A 17,310-nucleotide genomic window follows, 5' to 3' on the forward strand; every position below is an offset into this window, starting at 1 on the left:
ATAGAACATAAATCACGGAACAAAAGTTTAAACTGAGAAAATGTATCATTTTAAGGGAAAAATATGTTGATTCAGAATTTCATGGTGTCAACAAATCCCAAAAAAGTTGGGACAAGGCCATTTTCACCACTGTGTGGCATCTCCCCTTCTTCTTACAACACTCAACAGACGTCTGGGGACCAAGGAGACCAGTTTCTCAAGTTTAGAAATAGGAATGCTCTCCCATTCTTGTCTAATACAGGCCTCTAACTGTTCAATCGTCTTGGGCCTTCTTTGCACAGTTGATGATGATAGATGCAAAGTCTTTGCAATGTTTCGCTGGGTAACACCTTTCTGATATTGCTCCACTATCTTTCTGCGCAACATTGTGGGAATTGGTGATCCTCTACCCATCTTGGCTTCTGAGAGACACTGCCACTCTGAGAAGCTCTTTTTATACCCAATCATGTTGCCAATTGACCTAATTAGTGTTTATTGGTCTTCCAGCTCTTTGTTATGCTCAAATTTACTTTTTCCAGCCTCTTATTGCTACTTGTCCCAACTTTTTTGGGATTTGTTGACACCGTGAAATTTTGAATCAACATATTTTTCCTTTAAAATGATACATTACTCGGATTAAACGTTTGATCTGTCATCTACATTCTATTACAAATAAAATACTGACATTTGCCATCTCCACATCATTGCATTCAGTTTTTATTCACAATTTGTTTAGTGTCCCAACTTTTTTAGAATCCGGTTTGTACATACGCATGAACCCAGTGTGCTTTATCAACCTAGCACGTGTGTCTAGTATGAGGGAAGAAACCCAGAATACCCAGTGAATCAGGACTCTGGAGTTATGAATCAGCATGGCTAACTACTGCACCCCTGTGTTATTTCACTAGAGAAATTTAGAAGTTCAAGGAAATTTCAGTCAGTGTATTATATTTAACTGAAGACATATAAGAAATTATGGACATACAACAGTCACATTCAAGAACTATAAAACCTGCTATTCTTCATCTTGTAACTGAGCATAACAATGATTGAGCTCTGATCAGAGCCTTAAAGGGTAATATAAACTAATATTTCACTGGATGGAATTGGTGAAATGTTTCAGATTTCCAATGGACAAATATGACAAATGACAATTTTAGCCAGTGAAATGTTATTTTACAAAAAGTGTAACAAAGAAATTGCAGTTGATTGTTAAAAGCAACAATGCATCAACTTCCAAGCACCGTTAGATAATAGATTAAAAAAGTAATCTATTGTTGTAAAATGTTTTATGTTGTATCTTTGTTATACCATTTTTCTCTTTGCTACTGTGGGTGATATAGCAAAAACCACACAAAAAAGTCAAGTAAAATAATTAAAATAAATCAAGTATGAATAATCCAGGGCATCCCCCTTCTGCTACATTTACTATACATAGCACAGTCAAACTAAACAGCACTTGTTCTTCTTCATAATAGGCAAACAACAATAATAATTGTGCCATTGAGATTGCTGTTGTCTGCATTTATGTCAGACAGTTGTGATTGGTATCTCAATTATTTTTATTTCAGCTTTTATAATGAAGAAATGAACTCTCACTATATTAAATTATTTGTTATCATTACTGCTTAGCGTTCACTTAATAAATAAAAAATTTAAATATGCACAAATTGTAAAAGAATCATATTATTGCACAATATTTTACTCTGCCTTACAGAATCAATCCACAGTATACTGTATTACGATATTAATAAAAATGTGGGTGTTTACCAGGAATTGAAATGATTTCACTTTACTGGAAGTGATTCCATTTATCAGTATGTTTTTGATGCTGAAGGTTTTTGGGTCTTTAGTTTATGCCAAAAACAACAGCATCATCTCTAGGTTGCTTTTGGTACACCAAGTGCCTAGCCAATCCACCTTTCCCAAATGCACCTGATTTTTTCCCTTGTGGCATCTGTTGCTCAGAAAACCAGAGAGGCAGAGACAAGTAGCACAGTTGAAATTTTGGAATTTACCATTTATAGAACTCTGCATACAGCTGTGGTAAAAGCAGAACTAAAATTAAAATAATTTTTTGTTGAGTTTCAACTTTTATACAGTTAAACCACAAGTCTTTCACAAAAAACATATGAACTTGAACAATATTATGCTCATTTGGATCTTAGGTTTCCTAAGAAACAGATTCCAAACTAACTATACAACCTGTCCGATATAATTAATAGTTCCTAACCATACATTCAGGGTTGCTTTAGGAGTGCATTTTGTCACTTTAAAATTTCCAAACACTTTTGTTAAACTACTAGGGTTTGCTGATGACACTTATCAGATGGGAGAAACACTGACCCTGTCAATAGGGCAAATTATTTCAATTCCAGTGTACCACCATTTCCTACAGCCTGCACTGGGATGTTAACATCACTTACAAAGGTAGCTCAATAATGTCACGATTCTTCCTTTTAAAAATAGGTGTAGGCCTTCAAAACTCCACAAAAAAGCCAAACCTGCCTTCTTAACATATCTGAACTCCTAGAATATACCTCACTACAGGTAATCAAGCCCCAAAATCAAAAGGTAGGGCCCAAATATTGGACTCAGATTTTTACATGCAAAAATGCCCGTAAAAGGCATCTGAAATGAGAAAATGGTTTTAAAAAAATATCTGATCAAGAGGACAGATAAAAACAAAGTCAATTCATGTTTAAATAACTGGTAAAAAGAATAACAAAAGGAAAAGGTAGGGCAAAAAAGTTTTTGCGCCTATAGCAAACAAATCAAAAGAATCACAGACAAAAGAAGAGTACCTTACAGACAAAGTAGGGGTCAAAAGCCTGTAAATCCAAACAAAAATTACAAAAATAGGAATCAAAATTAATGAATACAATTTCAAAGGTGCTTAATCAATTAGCAGAAAACCGGCAGCATTTAGTTAGAAAATCAGTCAGTCATTGTCCAACCCGCTATATCCTAACATAGGGTCACAGGGGTCTGCTGAAGCCAATCCCAGCCAACACAGGGCGCAAGGCAGGAACAAACCCCAGGCAGGGCGCCAGCCCACCGCAGTTAGTTAGAAAGTGAGTCAGAAAATAAATCGTAACAAAAGTAACAAGAAGAGAGTCATAACCAGGAAGTCACAAAACGAATAGCTAAGGCTCAGTATGTGTAACAAAAATTGTAATAAAGTAGGGGGGGAATTTGAAAACCAATAAACACATATGTAACCAGGGCCAAAAAGTTAATCTTAAATCAAAGTCAAAAAGTAGCTCCAAAATTTGTTATCCAGAAATTTATCAACACAGCAAAGGAGTAATATTTTTAAGATTTAAGTTGAATCCAATCAATGACAATTAGGAAATATGCAAAGTAACCTCTATGCCCAATGTGATATGTGCTATGTGATATGTGCTGCATATTTCCCATTTACCATGCCTAGCAGCACCATAGCAACCATCAACAAAAACCCTTGAAAATGGCTGCCCCCGTAAGAAAAACAAAATGTTAATCACAATGTATTTTCAGAAAAAACATCAAGCACAAAAACAGTTGTGACCTCAAGGTTCATTGACCTCTAAAATCCTAAACAAGGTCTAAATAACTTTTTGAGGCCAAGGTAGAATTTATTTAAAAAAAAAAATGAAGACAAAAGCCTATCATCACAAAATACTTCTGGGGCTAGTACACCAGCTCCATGATTAGGTGGCCCTACCCCCTTAGGCTTTAATATTAAAAACTAATAGAACTAATAGAAACTCTAAAGCTATCTAATACAATCTTAACAAAATGTAATATTGGTAAATAATAAACAAATAATACCATAAATAAACAACATATACACAGAACAAAAACACAATTGGTAATACAATACACAAAATAATATTTGAAAAACAACAAAAACGTTTATAAATAAAAATGATGTACTGTATTATGTGAAAAATCCATGCATTTTTTTAAACAAAATTTTAAACGGATACCCCCTCCCAACCTAATGTTAGTAAAGCTGCTGAAAATAGAAGCCACATAAATATTTCACAGAGCTTTCCCTAGCATTAAATTTACAGTGGCAGGATAAGCTGTGCATGTCCATGTTACAGTATGCAGATATGAAATATAGAGGATGAAGTTTATTTAAAAAATATTAATTACCTAATCCTTATCCTACCAACTAACATACAGTACCTATAATTCCAGAAGCCACCTTTAAGCTTGTCCTGTAATAGGATTAAATAAGATTTATATGCGAGAAATACATGTGCTTACCTCTCCCTCTGACTTCACACCAATGACATGGCCCTTCTCCATCACAATTTCCTCCACAGGCTTGTTTAACATGTATGTTCCTCCATAAATTGCACTTAACCTGTGAACAAAGCATAATAAAAACATTTCTGTAAGCTCAACTACAATGCCAATCTCTACATCAAGAACCATATTGCTATTAGGTAATTAAAAGTATTTTAACAGAAGGAGGCTTTTTATAAAAAGTACCATTTATGATAGGTACTTAAGGCTGTCATATCCCATTATTTCATCACAAAAGGTTTGTACAGCTTGATTTACAATGTATTTCTTTCAGTTCACTTATAATTTTCACAATTTGCATTAACAGCAAAAGATTATCAGTTATTAATAATAAAAAAAACTTTAGAACATGAGAACAGGTTATCTGGACCTATTTACAAAATTAAGCTAGCATGCTTTACAAATGTTATTATGGACAATGCAAAGTGGGCACCTGGGTAACCCTGGTTACCATCTGTGGAGAGTTTATGCATTTTGCATGTACTGTATAATAATAATAAAAAATTACATTTACTGTTTATGGTGCTTTTCTCACTACTCAAAGTGCATAGACAGAAGGAACCACTTCAACCACCAACAATGTGTAGCACCCACCTGAATGATGCAATGGCAGTCATTATTGTGCCAGTACATTTACCACACATTTGCTGTTAGGTGGTGAAAGGGTGAGAGAGAGAGCCAATTAGAGACAGGGAAATTTAGGGGGCCAGAATGGATGGGTTCATGATGAACAATTTAACCATGACATTGAGATAAACCCTACTCTTTATGAAAGATGCCCAAGGATCTTTCATGACTACAGAGAATCAGAACTTCGGTTTTATGTCTCATGCAAAGGACGGCATATCTGTCACTGTAACGGGCATTGAGATCCCCACACAGACCACTGGGTAAACGACCCCTGCTGGCCACACCAACACCTCTTCCAGCAGCAACCCAAAATTTTCCTAGATAGCCTCCAATCCAAGTACTTGCCATAAACGTTTTAATATAACTCAAGGAATGTTCTGACCCTATGATGTATCAGGTGAGACTGCATCTTGGGTATAATGTGCATTTCTTTTCACCACTTTCCAAAAAAGACAGCACTAGAACATTTGCAGTCTAGTGCCTGAATGGACTAAAATACATGTCTTGCTCTGACTGATTATGGCATGGAAGCCCCTTTAGTCGTGAAAAAAAACGGGTCTTCAAAATTCTCAGCGGCACCAATGTGTAATTAACCACAACAGAAAAAAATAAATGGGAGTACATTCAAGGAGAAACCAGGAAGTAATTCATCACAAAAAATATTTTCTGTAATAAATTATGGAGGTCTGCAGTTCAACTAGAGATCATGACAACATTTAAATAAATATAAATTAATGTAAGCGAAATGCAGATACTACAAAAGTTAACCAGAAGTCTTTTAAAAATAAAGAAATAAAAACATAACATAAAATGCCATTTTCTATTCCACTTTATCTATCTCAGGGTTGTGCAGAGCCAGAAATTCCTCAAGAAGTTATCAGGTGCAAGTGAAAAAGAAGCTCTGAAAAGGCCACCAGTCTATCACAGGGCCCACTCTTGCACTTCTCTAAACTGAGACTCACATGGAGCCAGTTAGGAATTGCCAGTTAACCTAGGCAACACATCTTTGGTAATGTGGGAAAATCGGGAGTAACCAATAGAAAACCCATATAGATATGGGAAGAAATGTTAAAACTATACCTATAAAACTAGATATAAGATTTTTTTAAACCTAGGATGCTGCATTTGACAAGTACCAGCACTAGCTGCTGCAGTACCATACAAAAGTGACCAAATGAAATAAGGACAGAGTGTATAATATCCATGTGAAAAAGTAGAGGGTAAACTGTGTGGAACTATTGAAATCACAGGGGCATATCAAACAGAAAGTAGTTCCTGCCCTATGCCTGCACTAATATCTAGTATCAGGCTTCATGACATTATCAGAGTGAATTGATGTTACATAATTAATTTATTCATGGAGAAATGGTTTTGTTTTAATATTGGTTTATACTGAATTAATTGCCTTTCAGTATACCGAATGAGACAAATGTATTTAAAAAGAAAGAACTGCTTCTCTGTGGTATACCCAAAGATAAAATTTGATTTCAGTTTTGTAAATACTGGGTTCATTGTTGTTATTCTTAACATAAGGTCAAAGAGAGAAGAAAAAATAACTTTCTTTACCTGGCAAAACCCTGAGGTAACTCGCCTAGACCATACAGTGGGTACAGGTATGGACTCTTGCCATATCTTGCCAAAGACTCACTGTATAATTTGATGCGATTTATTGTCTCTAAGCAATGCTGATCCAAATAGCTGTAAGACAAAAAGGGCAAAAGAAGTCAATCATCTGTAATTCCTGCCTAGTGTTGCAAAACATGTCTTTCAAAGGACAAATTGTAGAAAGAGACCAAAATGAGAAATGAAATAATTCTTTGATTGTTTGAGATGAGAGCAGCTGGAAATATGTTTCTTGACTTTTAGAGCCACAAACAGTGGTATTATCACTTTTTTGTCCAACTAAGATACATGCTCTCACATGATATAATTCTGCAGCAGGAGAGACTTCTCAAATCTGGCATTTAACTATAGCATTATCTGCTATTATTTGATCTCTGACTATTTTGCCACCTATTATAACAACCATGCAGAAAAGGTTCATGTTAATGATGCCATCCCCAAGCAGTAATCTGGGGTTCCTACTCTGCTCATAGTTCATAAAGCCAACTGTTGAAGATTTCAGTGGCCATCATGTTAAAAATAATATTTTATATTGAACTTGAATGTTCTACTTACTCATCTGTCCTGTAGAGAGCCAGTGCATGCCCAGTGAAATCAATTACATCCTGACCGAGGTCAAATTTCTTGTAAACATCCCTCATGGTAGTTAACTTGGGGTCTACTCCCTCAAATGTCTTGGGGTCATTTTCATCAAAGTTGGCAACAAAAACTAGGAACTTCCGAAATCTGCGTTTTTCGAACATTCCCATTAGATCTGAGATTAAATTTAAAAACAAGTCAGAAAATTCCATTAATACACAAGTCATTGCAGACAGAAAAAAACAGTGTTCTTCATATTTAGAGACGTGGCCTAAATGTTAATCAAAATAGGTAATCCTTTCTAGTTTTTAAGAGACATTCTTCTATTGACAAGAGCTCATATATCAGATTAAGAAAATTTCTCTCTTAACAAAGTTTTTTCATTTGAGTTCCAAATACAGGATCTCCTAGTTATACAACAATGGTTACACATAGTAACCCACACTTAGACAAACAATGACATCATTAAATGTGAAGAGTACATTATTTTACAAAATGAGAAAAAGAACTAAAAGCACCATTTATTTAAATGTACAAAAATATACTGTACAGTATACCTTTGCCAACAAAAAAATGTGAAAACCTGCAAGAGGCATGCTTACTTGACGCAAGTGCTTCAGTTTCTGTGGATGGGACTTTGTAGATTTTTCCACCTTTGTAAACAAAGCTTCCTTCTACTACTTTAAAGTCCAGGTATCTCGTCACCTCTGTGTATAGCAGCATCTTTACTAGCTGACCTGTGATATTACAAAAGGTGGAGAAAACCAAATGTGAATGAAGTACAGTCTAAGCAGTGTATAAAGTAGAAAGGCAGTATAATGCAGGTGAAGTTCTCACTGATTTACTTTAGTTTTTAGTATAAAAAAATTAGGAGTGGTCTCCCCTAGACGTTCTCGTATACTCAGATATGAGGATGGATATTTGAGGAGGAAACTGCAAGAAAATGATTATATTTTTACATTATGTGCATTAAAGAACCATCAACAACAAATCAAATCAAATTAATAATATATTGAACAATTATTATGAAAGTAAAATTGAATAAATTGGACTCTTCAGCTGCATGAATTAAAAAGTACCACTTTAAGTTAGTGGAAATAGCTAAAAAGTTGATAGAAATGTATGTTTTGTACTTAATACTTGTATGCAAAATTTGATTGACCTAAGTGAAAGTGTACAAGTTATTCTGTTTGCATACACACACACACACACACACACACACAATTCCAAAAATGGTATTTTCGGACTCGGGGAGGTCTGAAATGTCAAGATTCATCAAAATCTTAAATTCAGATTTTTGGATGATTACAATACTTTCCCTATGAGAAACTAAATCGGACTCAGGGAGTTCTAAAATTGAGATTCCTCAAAATCTCAAGGTCAAATTTTTGGATGATTACAATACATTCCCAATACTTCATATACAAGAAAGTAAAAAGTATTCAACAATTTATTTGTGTTACACTATATAATATTGATATACCAAAATTAGAATTTATGCCATTTTGCAAGGTAAAAAAATTGCATAGTGACATAATGAAAAACAAAATTCTTGTGTTATTTGCACCACATTTATTAAAAATAAAAACAAAATGCCAGATGTTTTAGTTCAGGCACAACTTCAGATAGTAAAGTGTAATCTAAACAAATGAAAAGAACAATTGTATATCTGTGTAGAGCATAATATTTATCAAAAGTGAGGATGCGAGGAAGAAGGGGTCTAGTCTAGGCAACATCATAAGACCCCCAAAGGGTCACTGCCAGTAACTGTGATGCACATTGGGTATGTGCTTAATGGAAATGTTATTCAAAAAAAAAAGAACTTCACATCAGATCTTTACTACAGTTACACCACTTAAGAAACTCACAAATCAAGCAGATAAAGGCTCTATGATCTGATGATGCACATATATGTTTTTTGGTCTCCACACTAAGATTTAGCTTCTCTAAAAGCAAAGTGCAAGACACCTTCTTGAGAAAACCACACCTCGCATGAAATGCAGTCTTATACAGTACCAAAGCCCTGCAAACAAGTAGCAGTCATGGCTTTTTGGCTCTTTTGGTTGCTAGTCTTCCATATACTGTAACTTCTGGCTTCCAGCCTTTTTCCATTTTTTCCTTTCATTTTCTAAACCAAGTCAGCTCCAGTGCCACAGAGAGCCAAAGCCTATCTTGCCAGCAGCAAGCATAGTTCAGGTCTCAAGCCAGATCTACACTCACTCATCTGGCCTGTGACACAGGTACCATTTAACCTAAAATAACATGTACTGATTTGGGATGTGCAAGGAAGCAAATGTACCTAGATGAAGCTCACACAGACATTGGAAGAACATACAGAGTTAACACAGGCACGCTAATATGTGTGCATACACTAGCAGCAAGTTAACTGAAGTAACTTTTTACTCATTGGAATGCAATTGGAACTAATTTCACTTAAGCTGCAACCGTCTTGTTGTACTGTGAAATTGTACTGGGTCCATTACAGAGTCACCTGATTAATATTTTGGGCAGTTGAACTGGACAGGGATTATTCCAAATAAGAACTGTTAATTGTAACACAGCAATATTTGAAAAAGTCCAGAGGATATACTACTACTACTACTACTACTAAATAATAATAATAATAATAATTAATAATAATATCTAAGCAATGTAAAAAAGAGAACAAACTAACTGTACATAAAGTAGAATGAGTGGTGCATCTACTATAGTTAGTATATAAAGTAATACATATCTGTTAAAAGTGATATAGATATTGAATATTGACTTGACATTTTGATAATATAGTCTAGTTAGGTTTATCTAGCTGCGTTTTTTATCTGTAAAAAACTTTCTAGTATTCCTAAGCAGAAGGAAACCACATTCCACAAAGTATTTTAATTCTGGTAATTTATGAATAAAGAGAAATTTCTCTCACCTCATGAATGAATAAAATGTCTCACGTAGCTTAAAAAGGGCCATCTGCATAGAACAAAACTAACCTTTTTAATAATAAGTAAGCTAAATAGACACGACTATGAAAATATTAAATTTTGCCCAAATTAATTTTATTACTTACTGTAAGCATCAGTTTTATTATGTTTCAAATTGTTTTCAAAATATATCTGGCTCTGTTTTTAATAAACGTGTTAAATTACAAAGTAATTTTCAGTGTTAGCACGTTTCTAATTTAAATTTCATTTCCAGATGAGCAGTTTTAAGTTAACTGGTTCTTTTTTTATCTTATTACCATATGTCAATAGTTTACATTAGAATTAGAAATACATACTTAGCAGAACCATTGGGTAAAAAGAATCCTTAAACATTGGCAAAATGATTTGGAAAAATCTGTTAGTTCTGCTGCGGTGGGCTGGTGCCCTGCCCGTGGTTTGTTTCCTGCCTTGCGCCCTGTGTTGGCTGGGATTGGCTCCAGCAGACCCCCTGTGACCCTGTATTTAAGATATAGCGGGTTGGATAATGGATTGATGGATGGATGTTAGTTCAAATGGAATATGGTCTGTGAATACAAACTCGCCAGGGTCAGCAACTATAAAACATAAGGCAGATAGTAAACATTAATGAATAGTAGTACTTACCATTGGCCATTAGAAATTTAGGAATTAAATCGACGTTCCAGTCTCTGCCTCGACCCATTGATTCTGGTGGTCCATCAGGAATTCCAAATCGCTTGTACAGCTATAAGGGGGAAAAAAAGTGCACAAAGAGATACGTAGTGTGTTAAACTCATTCTACACAATGCTTTTGAACTCTCCACGTTTCTTCAAAACTGGCAGAATCTTTCAAACTGTAATACTGTAAAGAAAGTAGTGTTTTGCTCTTTTCACAAATGCTTCATTTAGGCATTACCTGGATCGAGAGTAAACTTAAGGAAAAGATATTACATGTTACCACTGACCATCTTTTACTAAGTTTTAGGTTAGTCTAACAACATCTTTAAAATTCTTACTGAGTTCCAAATGGTACAACATTAAGAGAAAGTAAGTGAAGGAAAATGAACATTATAGTGAGAATATGGAATTTACTACTGTCTAGTATAATTAGTGGTTGAGGAGGAGTATTGTCAAAAACGTCTAATACAGGTAGATCTCAGGATATTCCTTTTATAAAACCATACCTGAGCTTCAGAGAAATGTTCTTGCTCAAGTGTTCCCATCAGTTTCACAGATACATTTGTTATAGTCTAATAGAACAGTGGCAGCTGACGTCGGATAACTTTTTAGTAATACTATCAATTTTATATTAACTTTAGTAGTCCAATTTATTGTACATTATGCCAATTCACTAGCAAAGCTGTACTGGTTGGACAGTTTCTGAATGTTGAATGAGATGTGGAATTACGTATGTATGTCAATGCCTGTCCACAAGATGCAAAACAAAGATATAACAAAGGTCACATGAACAGTGACATAAAATTAGTGGGGTTGAGTAAATTTCTAACCAATTCTGATTCAAGTGTTGAAATGCAGGTCACATTCAAGTTGCATGTATGTGTATGTGTTTTGCCTGCCTATGGTAAAGTCATCCCTGATGGAGGATTGCAGGAATCACAGGAAAGAGGGGTCCTTTCATCGGATTAACTGGCCCAGCACTGTTTCAGCCGTGGAATGGCCAAATAGGGGAGGTAGCTTGATGGATGAGGTCTCCAGGACTCTAAAAATATCCAAATCTTATTATGTGCTATCATTTACTGTTAAATTCTGCTCCGTACTTCTAAACTTTTAATTTTTATGCTGTATTGAGGATTTGTTCTGTTCTGTGTATTGTATTGTATTGACCCCCTTCTTTTGACACCCACTGCATGCCCAGCCTACCTGGAAAGGGGTCTCTCTTTGAACTGCCTTTCCCAAGGTTTCTTCCATTTTTACCCACAAGGTTTTTTTGGGAGTTTTTCCTTGTCTTCTCAGAGAGTCAAGCCTGGGGGGCTGTCAAGAGGCAAGGCCTGTTAAAGCCCATTGCGGCACTTCCTGTGTGATTTTGGGCTATACAAAAACAAAATGTATTTTACTGTATCGTATAAGATGTGGCACCATATATGAAAGTGGTCTAACTGTGTGTCTTTTTTGCTTTTCACACTTTCTTGAAAAGACTGGATCCGTTTCACGTATGTGTGAAAAAAATTAGTATTGAGCTGCAGTGTTAAAGTGCCCTTAGTAACCAATGATGAATTGGTGATGAATTGATGAATTATATCCATTTTATTCATTAGTATATTGAGCCATTTATTTTTTACTGTTGTTATATTATAGTATTGTTATATTATATTAAAAAAATCTTGGGACGAGACAAAACTTTTTCATAGATACGAGACGTGACTTTCTCAGAGAGACATTTTCACTTCCCGCGAGACAAACAGTAGGTGACAAAGTAGAACATCATAAAAAATTCAAAAACTTTGGCATGATACACATGCAGAGCAGGTTAGATATAATGGAAGTACAAAAATTCAAAAGTCTCCAAAAAATGATAGTAAAGATCGCATTAGCTCAAACAAAAGGAAATTATTACTTGGTGAAATAACGTAACAGCGAAAAGAGATCGAATATATTGTTCGGATTTAAACTTTAAGTTGGAGACTTGTAGATCGGCTAATTTACATTGGCATCATGGAAAAGTAGTGTTTCTTCCCAATGAAGAGGTGTATCCGCGAGAATTAAAAGATTTGTTATTTGGTGAAATTGAAATCCACATACGCTGTCATGCTTGGGTCATTGCTTGCACAGATACACAGGAGATTTTAGAGACAGAAAAGTTATTCAGACACTTCAGACAAACATAAGTCTCTTTCAGGAGTGAATCAGGCTCTGTGTATAGATGGAGGAGACAGTTCCGTCTCTTAATTAAAAGAACAGAAAATCTTCCTCTTCACAGTGGCCCGTCTTGGGAGCAAGACCCCAAACAGGAGCAGAGGATGTCAGGGGGAGAAGAGAGACAAGGCAGTGAGACAAAAGGACAGCTGCTGTACAGGCTTTTAAATGTTTGAAGCGCCACACGAAATGTAGATGACGTGGCACGACAGCAGTAGCAGCATCAAGCCAGCAGCTGATTGAGCAAAGAGGAAGTAAAAAAAACTATTTGTTTCCCATTATATCACCGTTTAAGGGGGGTTTCAAAGGAGCGACCGCGTCTCCGTGGGGTGCGTTCAGCCCCCTTCTTCACAATGTGAGCGGCAGAGACGCAAATTGGCTGGCGTAGCGCTGGCCGAGGGGTAGGGTTGGGGCTTTTGAATGGTGAGCAAAGCGAGCAGCGGGAAAAGCCCCCTAATACACTGCTCAAAAAAAAAATAAAGAAACACTTTTTAATCAGAATATAGCATCAAGTCAATGAAACTTCTGAACTGTTGATCTGGTTAGTTAAGTAGCAGAGGGGGTTGTTAATTAGTTTCAGCTGCTTTGTTGACAATGCCCAGCCTCATGTGGCGAGAGTATGCAGGCAGTTCCTGAAGGATGAAGGAATTAATACCATTGACTGTCCCCGACTCTTGCCTGACCAAAATCCAATAGAACACCTCTGGGAAATTATGTTTCGGTTCATCCGATGCTGCCAAGTTGCACCTCAGAACGTCCAGGAGCTCAGTGATGCCCTGGTCCAGATCTGTGAGAGGAGATCCTCCAGGACACCATCCGTTATCTCATTAGGAGCATGCTCCGAAGTTGTCAGGCTTGCATACAAGCACATGGGGGCCATACAAACAGGGTGCCTTTGAATTCAGCCCTCTGCAGGTTGATAATTTTCATTTCCATCAAACGATGCAACATCCTTTCGTTCCTAACACATTACCCAGTCCATATCAGCATAGATGTCCACAATTATTTTTTTTCCCATTGAGATCTGTTGTGTTTTCAAAGTGTTCCTTTAATTTTTTGAGCAATTTATATATATTTATATATACCTGTATATATATATATATATATATATATATATAAATTTATAAAGCTTTGCAATTTGCATCACCTGGGGCTTCCTAACGATGCAAGCCATAGCCCTAATGAGCTAATTAAGGTCTAAGACCTTGGAAAAAGTTATCTGAGACCTCAAATATCCTAGGGTGCCCAAACATTTGCATAGTGCTCCTTTCCTTTTCTTTTCTCAGTGTACAATTGTGCAAAACAAAAACAATACATTAATCTTGTATAAAATGCTGAAAAGAAATGTGTCATCTTTAACATTATACCTTTTGCTGATCAGTTCATCTTCTGCTCACATAACTATTTACAGTAACAGACATTTTAAGCAAGGGTGCCCAAACATTTGCATGTAATAGTGTACAGTATGTTTAAAATATGTGTTTGAAAGATTTAATGAGATAAGAAATAATGAAACTTTTTGTGCTTGAGACATACATACACCAAACAAATCAACTGAACTAAACAGATACCAGATTTGCATGTAATAAATGTTACATAATGATAGAGTTAGCATTCTGCATGGAATGTTTGTTTAATGGAAGAGTACAACAAAAGGTTTGGTTTAAAAGTAACCAAGTTGATAAACACATTGCCAACATGTCTTAAGCTTTTCTCAGAATTTTAAGCATCACTGAGGCCTGTAAGTTTATTTGCACTATCTTCTTACCCATTACCTTAAATTCAATTCTGGTAGTAATAAAACTGTCTTTTATATAGGTATTTTCAAAAAAAAAAAAAAAAACCTCAGTAGTCCAGTATTCTACTGGAAAAATACATTATTGTATAAGACTGACACAGCAGTGAAGTGGTTAGACCTGCTGCCTCACCGGTAATCCAAGACCCGATGGTATCTTATTGTCTACATGAGTTTTCTTGGTGTGCCCAGATTAACTCTCATGTTCCAAAGATGTGCAAAGTAGGTTAACTGGTCACTTTAAAATGGCCCACAGTGTACAGTATGTTGGTGTATTACATGAGCTTGAGTTGTGATGGGCAGCTAGTGCCTTGTGCAACATGCTGCTGGGACAGGCTCCAACACCCACAATATTAGATTAATAGGGCTGGCTCATTCTGTAGTGGATAAAAGCTAACTTTGAAAATGCATAGTTGCATTTACTTATTAACACAAGTTAAAATGAATCTGTCTTTCAGTAAATCTTTGACATTTTGTAACATTTTGCACCCCTACTTATCTGGATTGTGCTGCAAGAAATATTTCAAGCAGAACAGTTAAAGTGTATGAAAGCGAGGTTTGATTTGTATTTACATTTAAAGCATACTATTTACAGTAATCGGGTATATTCAAAGTTGTTTAATGAATGTAGGACATGCTTTTGACTTTTTTCATTATTATTATACCCATAACATTCATTTGACTTTATATATCTTTTTTGTTATATTCTATATGTGATTTAGTCCTCCTGTAGCACTTATATAAAGGTATCAACAGCAGTTCCATTCAGCAATTCATATATTGCAGTTATTTTAAAATTGGACTTGTGCCTAACAATAAATTCATGATTTTTAAACATTTTTTTAATGTTTTTTGCTTTTTTCATCGTCATTTTGCTACTAGGCAGTTATGTGCATTTGCATATGAGATCAAATCAGCCATTTCTTGTAAGTGAGAGGACAGCACATTTTGACTACCTCACTTTCTCACTCTCAGAACATTATACAGCCATATTGTCAACCTGGCCTGAGACACCTTAATATATGACCTCAAAGTCAGATTTCTGATAAATACCCAACATGACTTGTGTAGCCTTTCTATAACTAAAGGACATCAGGCTAGAAGTACTATCAGCCAACTCCAGGTTACTGCATAATGGTATTAGTCTTGATGAATGTGTCTCATCAGGAGTTAGGTGGACCTCAAATATAAAACTGATATCATTACTTCAGCTTCCCCAGCTAGGGACAATCTTTTTTCACAAGTCAGTAGATATCACAACCTCTTGCCAAACCACTAAGACCTTCCTCTCTTTTGGTAAAAGATCAGATGCTTTTAGCATCTGCCGAGTCACCTGATTTCTAGAATCAATGGGTATGCCCTCAGTCTAGTTTCTAGTATTGAGTCTTCTCAGGCTCCTCCCTGGTCACCATTCTCTCTCTCTCTCACTCACACACACACACACACCAGTGGCTTTCTATTCAAATACAGAGTGGTCCCTGCATGTCCACACTAGCAAACTGAGGTGCTTTTTCCTTATCAGTGTGGTTTTCTCCCTTTTAAAGAAGATTTTTGTGAGACTTTTTCTTCCTATTGCCCTGAAAAGGTGTCTAACTGGCAAGAGGTTACCAGTAGCAAAGGAAACCATCTGGAGGGCACAGAGAATAATTAAGCGTAAATGAGACCTCTGTAAAAATGGAGAATTGCACAGGCATAAGAAAATATCCTGTAAATGTCAATGTAGAATGTGGGAGCACTATTTGGCATAGCGTACAAGAATAACAACAGGTAGGGGCACCAATGCATTAGAGAAAGTAAGAAGAAGGGAAGGCAATGGAAAGAAAATAAGACACAGAGAGAGATAGTGACAGTGAGGTGGAAATAAACAGTGTTCCTCATGATGCCAAACAGCAGCTGACCTAGTTGGTTTCTCCAGTTATTTATCAACACATTTTCCCTGACATAAAGAAGAGGGATCACATTGATGTTTATTTTAGGGAAAATGGGTCATGGTTAAGAAAATGAGGAAGGAATGGGAGGTCAGAGGGGTATGCTTGGTGCTACTTGGAGATGAGTACGTGGGCAAGCCACCCTATCTGATAAACAGAGCTTCAGGAGCTGTATTGTTTTGATTTGGTTTTGTATTTTGTGTTCTCATTTTGTGTAATTCTCTAATGTGTACTTTATTTATAATATATGCAGCATTTTTATATGTTTAATTCACTCTCCTGTGAGAAAGAATTTTTAAATTTATTGGAGCAGCACAGAAATTGACAAATGTTCTTCAATCCTTTGTAAGAGAACAACAGCCTTCAGTCATACAGAGGTCATATACACAGTATTCTCTTTTAATTTTTTGTCAAAAGTATTCAAAATCTTTTCTCGGTCGTTACCAAACTAAAATTTTCCCTGATTCTTTTCTTTTACATTAATATTCCTTATAAAAAGGAAAAAAGATTGACCTTAAGTTACTGTCAATTTCCACAGAGTTCTTTCCAAACTAGGTGTTTTTTTCCTCATTGCATTGTCTAGCGAAAAGTGACCCGAGTTCCATTTTTGTAGCTGATCCAAAATTCAGACAGAGATCTGCATGCACCACTTTTATTTATATTGTATATAGTG

The 17,310-nt window shown here is 35.8% G+C and overlaps 1 protein-coding gene across 1 annotated transcript in view; it reads right to left on the minus strand.

The window, feature by feature from the left end:
* LOC120542753 (rab GDP dissociation inhibitor alpha) overlaps positions 1 to 17,310 on the minus strand; it is a 42,655-nt gene that overhangs the window by 12,399 nt on the left and 12,946 nt on the right. Inside the window, exons 3-7 of the mRNA XM_039775390.1 lie at positions 10,686 to 10,785; positions 7,713 to 7,847; positions 7,087 to 7,285; positions 6,475 to 6,606; positions 4,237 to 4,336 (exon numbers count right to left, since the gene is read on the minus strand). Of these exons, the coding sequence (XP_039631324.1) occupies positions 4,237 to 4,336; positions 6,475 to 6,606; positions 7,087 to 7,285; positions 7,713 to 7,847; positions 10,686 to 10,785 (666 nt within the window). The remainder of the gene's footprint in view (positions 1 to 4,236; positions 4,337 to 6,474; positions 6,607 to 7,086; positions 7,286 to 7,712; positions 7,848 to 10,685; positions 10,786 to 17,310) is intronic.

Source organism: Polypterus senegalus, chromosome 13 (assembly GCF_016835505.1).
Source record: "Polypterus senegalus isolate Bchr_013 chromosome 13, ASM1683550v1, whole genome shotgun sequence".
In the NCBI taxonomy this organism is placed as follows: domain Eukaryota; kingdom Metazoa; phylum Chordata; class Cladistia; order Polypteriformes; family Polypteridae; genus Polypterus; species Polypterus senegalus.